The sequence below is a fragment of the Oncorhynchus mykiss genome, chromosome 24, assembly GCF_057628025.1.
Source record: "Oncorhynchus mykiss isolate SJ-2025 chromosome 24, ASM5762802v1, whole genome shotgun sequence".
Classification (NCBI taxonomy): domain Eukaryota; kingdom Metazoa; phylum Chordata; class Actinopteri; order Salmoniformes; family Salmonidae; genus Oncorhynchus; species Oncorhynchus mykiss.
Genome location: NC_143045.1, coordinates 34456179 through 34470000, shown reverse-complemented (window position 1 = coordinate 34470000; position 13822 = coordinate 34456179). Strand labels below are relative to the sequence as shown.

General features: G+C 52.5%; 1 protein-coding gene across 1 annotated transcript in view; it reads right to left on the bottom strand.

Moving 5' to 3' along the window:
* The window catches only part of inppl1a (inositol polyphosphate phosphatase-like 1a), an 86276-nt gene that overhangs the window by 21269 nt on the left and 51185 nt on the right, over positions 1-13822 (bottom strand). The window contains exons 13-18 of the mRNA XM_036961175.2: positions 5045-5162; positions 4859-4955; positions 4544-4682; positions 3926-4025; positions 3725-3813; positions 2362-2443 (exon numbers count right to left, since the gene is read on the bottom strand). Of these exons, the coding sequence (XP_036817070.2) occupies positions 2362-2443; positions 3725-3813; positions 3926-4025; positions 4544-4682; positions 4859-4955; positions 5045-5162 (625 nt within the window). The remainder of the gene's footprint in view (positions 1-2361; positions 2444-3724; positions 3814-3925; positions 4026-4543; positions 4683-4858; positions 4956-5044; positions 5163-13822) is intronic.

The window sequence follows — 13822 nt, the reverse complement described above, 5'->3', positions numbered from 1 at the left end:
ATCTCTTTATTACAGACAGACCTCTCTCTCCCCATATCTTAATTACAGACAGACCTCTCTCTCCCCATCTCTTAATTACAGACAGACCTCTCTCTCCCCATCTCTTTATTACAGACAGACCTCTCTCTCCCCATCTCTTAATTACAGACAGACCTCTCTCTCCCCATCTCTTAATTACAGACAGACCTCTCTCTCCCCATCTCTTTATTACAGACAGACCTCTCTCTCCCCATCTCTCTATTACAGACAGACCTCTCCCCATCTCTTTATTACAGACAGACCTCTCCCCATCTCTCTATTACAGACAGACCTCTCCCCATCTCTTTATTACAGACAGACCTCTCCCCATCTATTTATTACAGACAGACCTCTCCCCATCTCTATATTACAGACAGACCTCTCCCCATCTCTATATTACAGACAGACCTCTCTCTCCCCATCTCTCTATTACAGACAGACCTCTCCCCATCTCTTTATTACAGACAGACCTCTCCCCATCTCTATATTACAGACAGACCTCTCCCCATCTCTTTATTACAGACAGACCTCTCCCCATCTCTCTATTACAGACAGACCTCTCCCCATCTCTTTATTACAGACAGACCTCTCTCCATCTCTCTATTACAGACAGACCTCTCCCCATCTCTTTATTACAGACAGACCTCTCCCCATCTCTCTATTACAGACAGACCTCTCTCTCCCCATCTCTTAATTACAGACAGACCTCTCTCTCCCCATCTCTCTATTACAGACAGACCTCTCCCCATCTCTATTACAGACAGACCTCTCCCCATCTCTTAATTACAGACAGACCTCTCCCCATCTCTATTACAGACAGACCTCTCCCCATCTCTTAATTACAGACAGACCTCTCCCCATCTCTTAATTACAGACAGACCTCTCTCTCCCCATATCTTAATTACAGACAGACCTCTCCCCATCTCTTAATTACAGACAGACCTCTCCCCATCTCTTTATTACAGACAGACCTCTCTCTCCCCATCTCTTAATTACAGACAGACCTCTCTCTCCCCATCTCTTAATTACAGACAGACCTCTCCCCATCTCTATTACAGACAGACCTCTCCCCATCTCTTAATTACAGACAGACCTCTCCCCATCTCTATTACAGACAGACCTCTCCCCATCTCTTAATTACAGACAGACCTCTCTCTCCCCATCTCTTAATTACAGACAGACCTCTCTCTCCCCATATCTTAATTACAGACAGACCTCTCCCCATCTCTTAATTACAGACAGACCTCTCTCTCCCCATCTCTTTATTACAGACAGACCTCTCTCTCCCCATCTCTTAATTACAGACAGACCTCTCTCTCCCCATCTCTTAATTACAGACAGACCTCTCTCTCCCCATCTCTCTATTACAGACAGACCTCTCCCCATCTCTATTACAGACAGACCTCTCCCCATCTCTCTATTACAGACAGACCTCTCCCCATCTCTATTACAGACAGACCTCTCCCCATCTCTCTATTACAGACAGACCTCTCCCCATCTCTATTACAGACAGACCTCTCCTCATCTCTTTATTACAGACAGACCTCTCTCTCCCCATCTCTCTATTACAGACAGACCTCTCCTCATCTCTTTATTACAGACAGACCTCTCCCCACCTCTCTATTACAGACAGACCTCTCCCCATCTCTCTATTACAGACAGACCTCTCCCCATCTCTATTACAGACAGACCTCTCCCCATCTCTTTATTACAGACAGACCTCTCTCTCCCCATCTCTCTATTACAGACAGACCTCTCCTCATCTCTTTATTACAGACAGACCTCTCCCCATCTCTCTATTACAGACAGACCTCTCCCCATCTCTATTACAGACAGACCTCTCCCCATCTCTCTATTACAGACAGACCTCTCCCCATCTCTATTACAGACAGACCTCTCCCCATCTCTTTATTACAGACAGACCTCTCCTCATCTCTTTATTACAGACAGACCTCTCCTCATCTCTCTATTACAGACAGACCTCTCCCCATCTCTTTATTACAGACAGACCTCTCCCCATCTCTTTATTACAGACAGACCTCTCCCCATCTCTATATTACAGACAGACGTCTCACCATCTTTATACAACCATTGAATCTATGTGTTTTGACCATGACAGTTTACAATCTAAGGTAACGCCAAGTAATTTAGTCTCCTCAACTTGTTCAACAGCCACACCATTCATTATCAGATTCAGCTGAGGTCCTGAACTTAAGGAATGATTTGTACCAACAACAATGCTTTTAGTTTTAGAGATGTTCAGGACCAGTTTATTACTGGCCACCCATTCCAAAACAGACCAACTCCTCGTTGTACAGAGTTGTTAAAGATGCAGGGACTCACCATAGGAGTTACAGACAATGTGAGTCTCAGGGTAAGACTTCCATAGGATCCTGTCACACCAAGAGGGGACATTAGTCCTCATCTGAAAGAGAGAAAGAGAAGAGAGATGAGCGTGAACAGAGATCTCTCCATCTGAGCCTGTGTGTATGCGCTCGCACACGCGTGTGTGTGTATGCGCTCGCACACGCGTGTGTGTGTGAAAAGGCAGTACTTTGTCCTGAATTTGTTAAAATGCTATTTTAGGCTGAAAAGGGGCAATCAGCGGTTGGGTTGAAAAGGGGCAATCAGCAGTTGGGCTAAAAAGGGGCAATCAGTAGTTGGGCTGAAAGGGGGCAATCAGCAGTTGGGCAGAAAAGGGGCAATCAGCAGTTGGGCTGAAAAGGGGCAATCAGCAGTTGGGCTGAAAAGGGGCAATCAGCAGTTGGGCTGAAAAGGGGCAATCAGCAGTTGGGCTGAAAAGGGGCAATCAGCAGTTGGGCTGAAAAGGGGCAATCAGCAGTTGGGCTGAAAAGGGGCAATCAGCAGTTGGGCTGAAAAGGGGCAATCAGCAGTTGGGCTGAAAAGGGGCAATCAGCAGTTGGGCTGAAAAGGGGCAATCAGCAGTTGGGCTGAAAAGGGGCAATCAGCAGTTGGGCTGAAAAGGGGCAATCAGCAGTTGGGCTGAAAGGGGGCAATCAGCAGTTGGGCTGAAAAGGGGCAATCAGCAGTTGGGCTGAAAAGGGGCAATCAGCAGTTGGGCTGAAAGGGGGCAATCAGCAGTTGGGCTGAAAAGGGGCAATCAGCAGTTGGGCTGAAAAGGGGCAATCAGCGGTTGGGCTGAAAAGGGGCAATCAGCAGTTGGGCTGAAAAGGGGCAATCAGCAGTTGGGCTGAAAAGGGGCAATCAGCAGTTGGGCTGAAAAGGGGCAATCAGCAGTTGTCACATCCATTTTCGTACTTCAAAACATATGATGTGTTCCCATTGATTGTTGAAGAATACAAGTAAGAAATGTCCCAGTTTAACTGTCACACTCCATCAGAACCCAAAATATAAGCTTGTTTTACTATGTTTGTTCAAGTAAATGTAAACATACACTACATCGCCTCAAAATATGGTTAAAACTATCATTTTGATATCATGGATTGTCAGTCCTTGCATCCACAGCTCTGTCTATGGTTGTGAGAGTTTCTCCAGCCTCAGCCTCTTACTGAAACAGGGGAACATGCTTTGTTATTGTTTCTACTGCTGATTACCAATTTACGGAGTTAAGAGTTTACTCCCCAAAAAGTCTAGAAAATTCACGAGAATAAAGCTCTGTGTGAGTGTGTGAGTGTGTGAGTGAGTGTGTGTGTGTGTGTGTGTATATGTGTGTGTGTGGGTGTACCCCTGTGGCCTTCTGTTTCTGCCACACGTATGTATCTCTAGACCCGCGTTCATACCGGTAGGTGGGTGGGTAGGATATCTCCTCCTCCGCTGTATCAGAGGATACACAAACACACATTACAACAGTCTTTCACAGAGTACAGCAGAGCGCATAGACAATGAGGGGAAGGAGTGTGTGTGTGTGTGTGTGTGTGTAACTGACCAAAGCGTAGGAACACCTTGTTCTTCTCTCTCTCCAGGTTGAGCTGATCCACCTTCAGCAGAGGATCAAACTCTTTCCTGTTGATGTAGTTCAGGATCTCCTGAGAGAGACAGAGAGAGAGAGAGAGAGAGAGAGAGAGAGAGAGAGAGAGAGAAAGCGAGAGAGAGAGAGAAAGCGAGAGAGAAAGCGAGAGAGAAAGCGAGAGAGAGAGAGAAAGCGAGAGAGAGAGAGAAAGCGAGAGAGACAGAAAGTGAGAGATACAGAGAAAGACAGAAAGCGAAAGAGAGAGAGAAAGTGAGAGAGAGAAAGCGAGAGAGACAGAGAAAGACAGAGAAAGCGAGAAAGTGAGAGAGAGAGAAAGCGAGAGAGTGAGATAGACAGAGAAAGCGAGAGAGACAGAGAAAGACAGAGAAAGCGAAAGAGAGAGAGAAAGTGAGAGAGAGAGAGAGAAAGCGAGAGAGTGAGATAGACAGAGAAAGCGAGACAGAGTGAGATAGACAGAGAAAGCAAGACAGAGAGTGAGAGAGAGGGTGTGTGTGCCTGCATCCATGCGTGTGTTTGTGCATGTGTCTCCTTGTGTGTGTGTGTGTCCATGGGTTTCTGTGTGTGTTATGGTACCTGTATGTCCATGTCCAGCCTGTAGTTGAGGTCTCCCAGCCAGAAGAGGTGTGTGAAGCGCAGAGCGATGTCAAAGGAGCTCAGCTGTTTATCTCCTAGAGAGAGCAGCCGCAGGATATCCAGGTAGTTCTGGTTCCTCCTGCAGGGGTCAGGGGTCAGGGAAGGAAGAGTGGTGAAGAGCACCCTATCCCCTGTTTAGTACACTACCTATGACCTCAGTGAGTTTGCTGCTAATATGGAGTCCTGTCAAACTTCAAATAATGAGTCATACTGTATAGTTTTACATTTGAATGCAGAAGAGGAGTGTCTGCGTACCTGCCGATCTTTTCGTTGCCTGATGTCAGGTGACAGTTCACAAAGCCGAAGGAAGTTCCATTAAACATGAAAGACACGCCCACTGCCCCTTTGTTACCTAGCAACAAGAAACGACAAACATACAGCATGAATATAGTGAACTGTTTGTTAGTGTGAGAGAGTGCGAAAGTGAGAGTGAGATCTTACCCAGTGTATTAGCAATGCCCGTTTTAACACTGGACACTCCCACATGACTGATGCGGTTTTCATGTTCTGGTTTCACCAGCACCGCTATCTTAATGTTCCACAGAGTCTGGACCGCGATCTAGAACCCAGGAGAGCAGAACAGAGTAACATGGAAGTTAACCTCAGGAGTAAGCCCAACCATTCTACCATGCTGCTTCTCAGATCAAGCTGCTTATCCCCCAACGGGACCATCCCTACCGCCACCTTATCCCCCAACGGGAACATCCCTACCGCCACCTTATCCCCCAACGGGACCATCCCTACCGCCATCTTATCCCCCAACGGGAACATCCCTACCGCCACCTTATCCCCCAACGGGACCATCCCTACCGCCACCTTATCCCCCAACGGGACCATCCCTAAAGCCACCTTATCCCCCAACGGGACCATCCCTACCGCCACCTTATCCCCCAACGGGAACATCCCTACCGCCACCTTATCCCCCAACGGGACCATCCCTACCGCCACCTTATCCCCCAACGGGAACATCCCTACCGCCACCTTATCCCCCAACGGGACCATCCCTACCGCCACCTTATCCCCCAACGGGAACATCCCTACCGCCACCTTATCCCCCAACGGGACCATCCCTACCGCCACCTTATCCCCCAATGGGAACATCCCTACCGCCACCTTATCCCCCAACGGGAACATCCCTACCGCCACCTTATCCCCCAACGGGAACATCCCTACCGCCACCTTATCCCCCAACGGGAACATCCCTACCGCCACCTTATCCCCCAACGGGAACATCCCTACCGCCACCTTATCCCCCAACGGGACCATCCCTACCGCCACCTTATCCCCCAACGGGAACATCCCTAACAACACCTTATCCCCCAACGGGACCATCCCTAACAACACCTTATCCCCCAACGGGAACATCCCTAACAACACCTTATCCCCCAACGGGAACATCCCTACCGCCACCTTATCCCCCAACGGGACCAGCCCTAACAACACCTTATTCCCCAACGGGACCAGCCCTAACAACACCTTATCCCCCAACGGGACCATCCCTAACAACACCTTATCCCCCAACGGGACCATCCCTACCGCCACCTTATCCCCCAACGGGACCAGCCCTAACAACACCTTATTCCCCAAAGGGACCAGCCCTAACAACACCTTATCCCCCAACGGGACCATCCCCAACAACACCTTATCCCCCAACGGGACCATCCCTAACAACGCCTTATCCCCCAACGGGACCATCCCTAACAACGCCTTATCCCCCAACGGGACCATCCCTAACAACACCTTATCCCCCAACGGGACCATCCCTAACAACACCTTATCCCCCAACGGGAACATCCCTAACAACTCCTTATCCCCCAACGGGAACATCCCTAACAACACCTTATTCCCCAACGGGACCATCCCTAACAACTCCTTATTCCCCAAAGGGACCATCCCTAACAACTCCTTATTCCACAACGGGACCATCCCTACCGCGACCTTATCCCCCAACAGGACCATCCCTAACAACACCTTATCCCCCAACGGGACCATCCCTAACAACGCCTTATCCCCCAACGGGACCATCCCTAACAACACCTTATCCCCCAACGGGAACATCCCTAACAACGCCGTATTCCCCAACGGGACCATCCCTAACAACGCCTTATCCCCCAACGGGAACATCCCTAACAACACCTTATCCCCCAACGGGAACATCCCTAACAACACCTTATCCCCCAACGGGAACATCCCTAACAACACCTTATCCCCCAACGGGAACATCCCTAACAACACCTTATCCCCCAACGGGAACATCCCTAACAACACCTTATTCCCCAACGGGAACATCCCTAACAACGCCTTATTCCCCAACGGGACCATCCCTAACAACACCTTATCCCCCAACGGGACCATCCCTAACAACACCTTATCCCCCAACGGGAACATCCCTACCGCCACCTTATCCCCCAACGGAACCATCCCTACCGCCACCTTATCCCCCAACGGGACCATCCCTACCGCCACCTTATCCCCCAACGGGACCATCCCTAACAACACCTTATCCCCCAACGGGACCATCCCTACCGCCACCTTATCCCCCAACGGGACCATCCCTAACAACACCTTATCCCCCAACGGAACCATCCCTACCGCCACCTTATCCCCCAACGGGAACATCCCTACCGCCACCTTATCCCCCAACGGGACCATCCCTAACAACACCTTATCCCCCAACGGAACCATCCCTACCGCCACCTTATCCCCCAACGGAACCATCCCTACCGCCACCTTATCCCCCAACGGGACCATCCCTACCGCCACCTTATCCCCCAACGGGACCATCCCTAACAACACCTTATCCCCCAACGGGACCATCCCTACCGCCACCTTATCCCCCAACGGGACCATCCCTACCGCCACCTTATCCCCCAACGGGAACATCCCTAACAACACCTTATCCCCCAACGGGACCATCCCTAACAACACCTTATCCCCCAACGGGAACATCCCTAACAACGCCTTATTCCCCAACGGGACCATCCCTAACAACGCCTTATCCCCCAACGGGACCATCCCTAACAACACCTTATCCCCCAACGGGACCATCCCTAACAACACCTTATCCCCCAACGGGACCATCCCTAACAACACCTTATCCCCCAACGGGAACATCCCTAACAACGCCTTATTCCCCAACGGGACCATCCCTAACAACGCCTTATCCCCCAACGGGAACATCCCTAACAACGCCTTATCCCTCAACGGGAACATCCCTAACAAAACCTTATTCCCCAACGGGACCATCCCTAACAACACCTTATCCCCCAACGGGACCATCCCTAACAACGCCTTATCCCCCAACGGGAACATCCCTAACAACACCTTATTCCACAACGGGACCATCCCTAACAACGCCTTATTCCCCAACGGGACCATCCCTAACAACACCTTATCCCCTAACAACACCTTATCCCCCAACGGGACCAGCCCTAACAACGCCTTATTCCCCAACGGGACCATCCCTAACAACACCTTATTCCCCAACGGGACCAGCCCTAACAACACCTTATTCCCCAACGGGACCATCCCTAACAACTCCTTATTCCCCAAAGGGACCATCCCTAACAACACCTTATTCCCCAAAGGGACCATCCCTAACAACACCTTATTCCCCAACGGGACCATCCCTAACAACACCTTATTCCCCAACGGGACCAGCCCTAACAACACCTTATTCCCCAACGGGACCATCCCTAACAACACCTTATTCCACAACGGGACCATCCCTAACAACACCTTATTCCCCAACGGGACCATCCCTAACAACACCTTATTCCACAACGGGACCATCCCTAACAACTCCTTATTCCCCAAAGGGACCATCCCTAACAACACCTTATTCCTCAACGGGAACATCCCTAACAACACCTTATCCCCCAACGGGACCATCCCTAACAACACCTTATTCCCCAACGGGAACATCCCTACCGCCACCTTATCCCCCAACGGGACCATCCCTACCGCCACCTTATCCCCCAACGGGAACATCCCTACCGCCACCTTATCCCCCAACGGGACCATCCCTACCGCCACCTTATCCCCCAACGGGAACATCCCTACCGCCACCTTATCCCCCAACGGGACCATCCCTACCGCCACCTTATCCCCCAACGGGAACATCCCTACCGCCACCTTATCCCCCAACGGGACCATCCCTACCGCCACCTTATCCCCCAATGGGAACATCCCTACCGCCACCTTATCCCCCAACGGGAACATCCCTACCGCCACCTTATCCCCCAACGGGAACATCCCTACCGCCACCTTATCCCCCAACGGGAACATCCCTACCGCCACCTTATCCCCCAACGGGACCATCCCTACCGCCACCTTATCCCCCAACGGGACCATCCCTACCGCCACCTTATCCCCCAACGGGACCATCCCTAACAACACCTTATCCCCCAACGGGACCATCCCTAACAACACCTTATCCCCCAACGGGAACATCCCTAACAACACCTTATCCCCCAACGGGAACATCCCTACCGCCACCTTATCCCCCAACGGGACCAGCCCTAACAACACCTTATTCCCCAACGGGACCAGCCCTAACAACAACTTATCCCCCAACGGGACCATCCCTAACAACACCTTATCCCCCAACGGGACCATCCCTACCGCCACCTTATCCCCCAACGGGACCATCCCTAACAATACCTTATCCCCCAACGGGACCATCCCTAACAACACCTTATTCCCCAACGGGACCATCCCTAACAACACCTTATTCCACAACGGGACCATCCCTAACAACACCTTATTCCCCAACGCGACCATCCCTAACAACACCTTATTCCACAACGGGACCATCCCTAACAACTCCTTATTCCCCAAAGGGACCATCCCTAACAACATCTTATTCCTCAACGGGAACATCCCTAACAACACCTTATCCCCCAACGGGACCATCCCTAACAACACCTTATTCCCCAACGGGAACATCCCTACCGCCACCTTATCCCCCAACGGGACCATCCCTACCGCCACCTTATCCCCCAACGGGAACATCCCTACCGCCACCTTATCCCCCAACGGGACCATCCCTACCGCCACCTTATCCCCCAACGGGAACATCCCTACCGCCACCTTATCCCCCAACGGGACCATCCCTACCGCCACCTTATCCCCCAACGGGAACATCCCTACCGCCACCTTATCCCCCAACGGGACCATCCCTACCGCCACCTTATCCCCCAATGGGAACATCCCTACCGCCACCTTATCCCCCAACGGGAACATCCCTACCGCCACCTTATCCCCCAACGGGAACATCCCTACCGCCACCTTATCCCCCAACGGGAACATCCCTACCGCCACCTTATCCCCCAACGGGACCATCCCTACCGCCACCTTATCCCCCAACGGGACCATCCCTACCGCCACCTTATCCCCCAACGGGACCATCCCTAACAACACCTTATCCCCCAACGGGACCATCCCTAACACCACCTTATCCCCCAACGGGAACATCCCTAACAACACCTTATCCCCCAACGGGAACATCCCTACCTCCACCTTATCCCCCAACGGGACCAGCCCTAACAACACCTTATTCCCCAACGGGACCAGCCCTAACAACAACTTATCCCCCAACGGGACCATCCCTAACAACACCTTATCCCCCAACGGGACCATCCCTACCGCCACCTTATCCCCCAACGGGACCAGCCCTAACAACACCTTATTCCCCAACGGGACCAGCCCTAACAACACCTTATCCCCCAACGGGACCATCCCTAACAACACCTTATCCCCCAACGGGACCATCCCTAACAACGCCTTATCCCCCAACGGGACCATCCCTAACAATGCCTTATCCCCCAACGGGACCATCCCTAACAACACCTTATCCCCCAACGGGACCATCCCTAACAACACCTTATCCCCCAACGGGAACATCCCTAACAACTCCTTATCCCCCAACGGGAACATCCCTAACAACACCTTATTCCCCAACGGGACCATCCCTAACAACTCCTTATTCCCCAAAGGGACCATCCCTAACAACGCCTTATTCCCCAACGGGACCATCCCTAACAACGCCTTATCCCCCAACGGGAACATCCCTAACAACACCTTATCCCCCAACGGGAACATCCCTAACAACACCTTATCCCCCAACGGGAACATCCCTAACAACACCTTATCCCCCAACGGGACCATCCCTAACAACACCTTATCCCCCAACGGGAACATCCCTAACAACACCTTATTCCCCAACGGGAACATCCCTAACAACGCCTTATTCCCCAACGGGACCATCCCTAACAACACCTTATCCCCCAACGGGACCATCACCAACCATTCTACCATGCTGCTTCTCAGATCAAGCTGCTTATCCCCCAACGGGACCATCCCTACCGCCACCTTATCCCCCAACGGGAACATCCCTACCGCCACCTTATCCCCCAACGGGACCATCCCTACCGCCATCTTATCCCCCAACGGGAACATCCCTACCGCCACCTTATCCCCCAACGGGACCATCCCTACCGCCACCTTATCCCCCAACGGGACCATCCCTAAAGCCACCTTATCCCCCAACGGGACCATCCCTACCGCCACCTTATCCCCCAACGGGAACATCCCTACCGCCACCTTATCCCCCAACGGGACCATCCCTACCGCCACCTTATCCCCCAACGGGAACATCCCTACCGCCACCTTATCTCCCAACGGGAACATCCCTACCGCCACCTTATCCCCCAACGGGAACATCCCTACCGCCACCTTATCCCCCAACGGGACCATCCCTACCGCCACCTTATCCCCCAATGGGAACATCCCTACCGCCACCTTATCCCCCAACGGGAACATCCCTACCGCCACCTTATCCCCCAACGGGAACATCCCTACCGCCACCTTATCCCCCAACGGGAACATCCCTACCGCCACCTTATCCCCCAACGGGAACATCCCTACCGCCACCTTATCCCCCAACGGGACCATCCCTACCGCCACCTTATCCCCCAACGGGACCATCCCTAACAACACCTTATCCCCCAACGGGACCATCCCTAACAACACCTTATCCCCCAACGGGAACATCCCTAACAACACCTTATCCCCCAACGGGAACATCCCTACCGCCACCTTATCCCCCAACGGGACCAGCCCTAAGAACACCTTATTCCCCAACGGGACCAGCCCTAACAACACCTTATCCCCCAACGGGACCATCCCTAACAACACCTTATCCCCCAACGGGACCATCCCTAACAACACCTTATCCCCCAACGGGACCATCCCTACCGCCACCTTATCCCCCAACGGGACCAGCCCTAACAACACCTTATTCCCCAAAGGGACCAGCCCTAACAACACCTTATCCCCCAACGGGACCATCCCTAACAACACCTTATCCCCCAACGGGACCATCCCTAACAACGCCTTATCCCCCAACGGGACCATCCCTAACAACGCCTTATCCCCCAACGGGACCATCCCTAACAACACCTTATCCCCCAACGGGACCATCCCTAACAACACCTTATCCCCCAACGGGAACATCCCTAACAACTCCTTATCCCCCAACGGGAACATCCCTAACAACACCTTATTCCCCAACGGGACCATCCCTAACAACTCCTTATTCCCCAAAGGGACCATCCCTAACAACTCCTTATTCCACAACGGGACCATCCCTACCGCCACCTTATCCCCCAACGGGACCATCCCTAACAATGCCTTATCCCCCAACGGGAACATCCCAACAACACCTTATCCCCCAACGGGAACATCCCTAACAACACCTTATTCCCCAACGGGAACATCCCTAACAACGCCTTATTCCCCAACGGGACCATCCCTAACAACACCTTATCCCCCAACGGGACCATCCCTAACAACACCTTATCCCCCAACGGGAACATCCCTACCGCCACCTTATCCCCCAACGGAACCATCCCTACCGCCACCTTATCCCCCAACGGGACCATCCCTACCGCCACCTTATCCCCCAACGGGACCATCCCTAACAACACCTTATCCCCCAACGGAACCATCCCTACCGCCACCTTATCCCCCAACGGGACCATCCCTACCGCCACCTTATCCCCCAACGGGACCATCCCTAACAACACCTTATCCCCCAACGGAACCATCCCTACCGCCACCTTATCCCCCAACGGGAACATCCCTACCGCCACCTTATCCCCCAACGGGACCATCCCTAACAACACCTTATCCCCCAACGGAACCATCCCTACCGCCACCTTATCCCCCAACGGAACCATCCCTACCGCCACCTTATCCCCCAACGGGACCATCCCTACCGCCACCTTATCCCCCAACGGGACCATCCCTAACAACACCTTATCCCCCAACGGGACCATCCCTACCGCCACCTTATCCCCCAACGGGACCATCCCTACCGCCACCTTATCCCCCAACGGGAACATCCCTAACAACACCTTATCCCCCAACGGGACCATCCCTAACAACACCTTATCCCCCAACGGGAACATCCCTAACAACGCCTTATTCCCCAACGGGACCATCCCTAACAACGCCTTATCCCCCAACGGGACCATCCCTAACAACACCTTATCCCCCAACGGGACCATCCCTAACAACACCTTATCCCCCAACGGGACCATCCCTAACAACACCTTATCCCCCAACGGGAACATCCCTAACAACACCTTATTCCACAACGGGACCATCCCTAACAACGCCTTATTCCCCAACGGGACCATCCCTAACAACACCTTATCCCCCAACGGGACCAGCCCTAACAACGCCTTATTCCCCAACGGGACCATCCCTAACAACACCTTATTCCCCAACGGGACCAGCCCTAACAACACCTTATTCCCCAACGGGACCATCCCTAACAACTCCTTATTCCCCAAAGGGACCATCCCTAACAACACCTTATTCCCCAAAGGGACCATCCCTAACAACACCTTATTCCCCAACGGGACCATCCCTAACAACACCTTATTCCCCAACGGGACCAGCCCTAACAACACCTTATCCCCCAACGGGACCATCCCTAACAACACCTTATCCCCCAACGGGACCATCCCTAACAACACCTTATTCCCCAACGGGACCATCCCTAACAACACCTTATTCCACAACGGGACCATCCCTAACAACAACTTATTCCCCAACGGGACCATCCCTAACAACACCTTATTCCACAACGGGACCATCCCTAACAACTCCTTATTCCCCAAAGGGACCATCCCTAACAACACCTTATTCCTC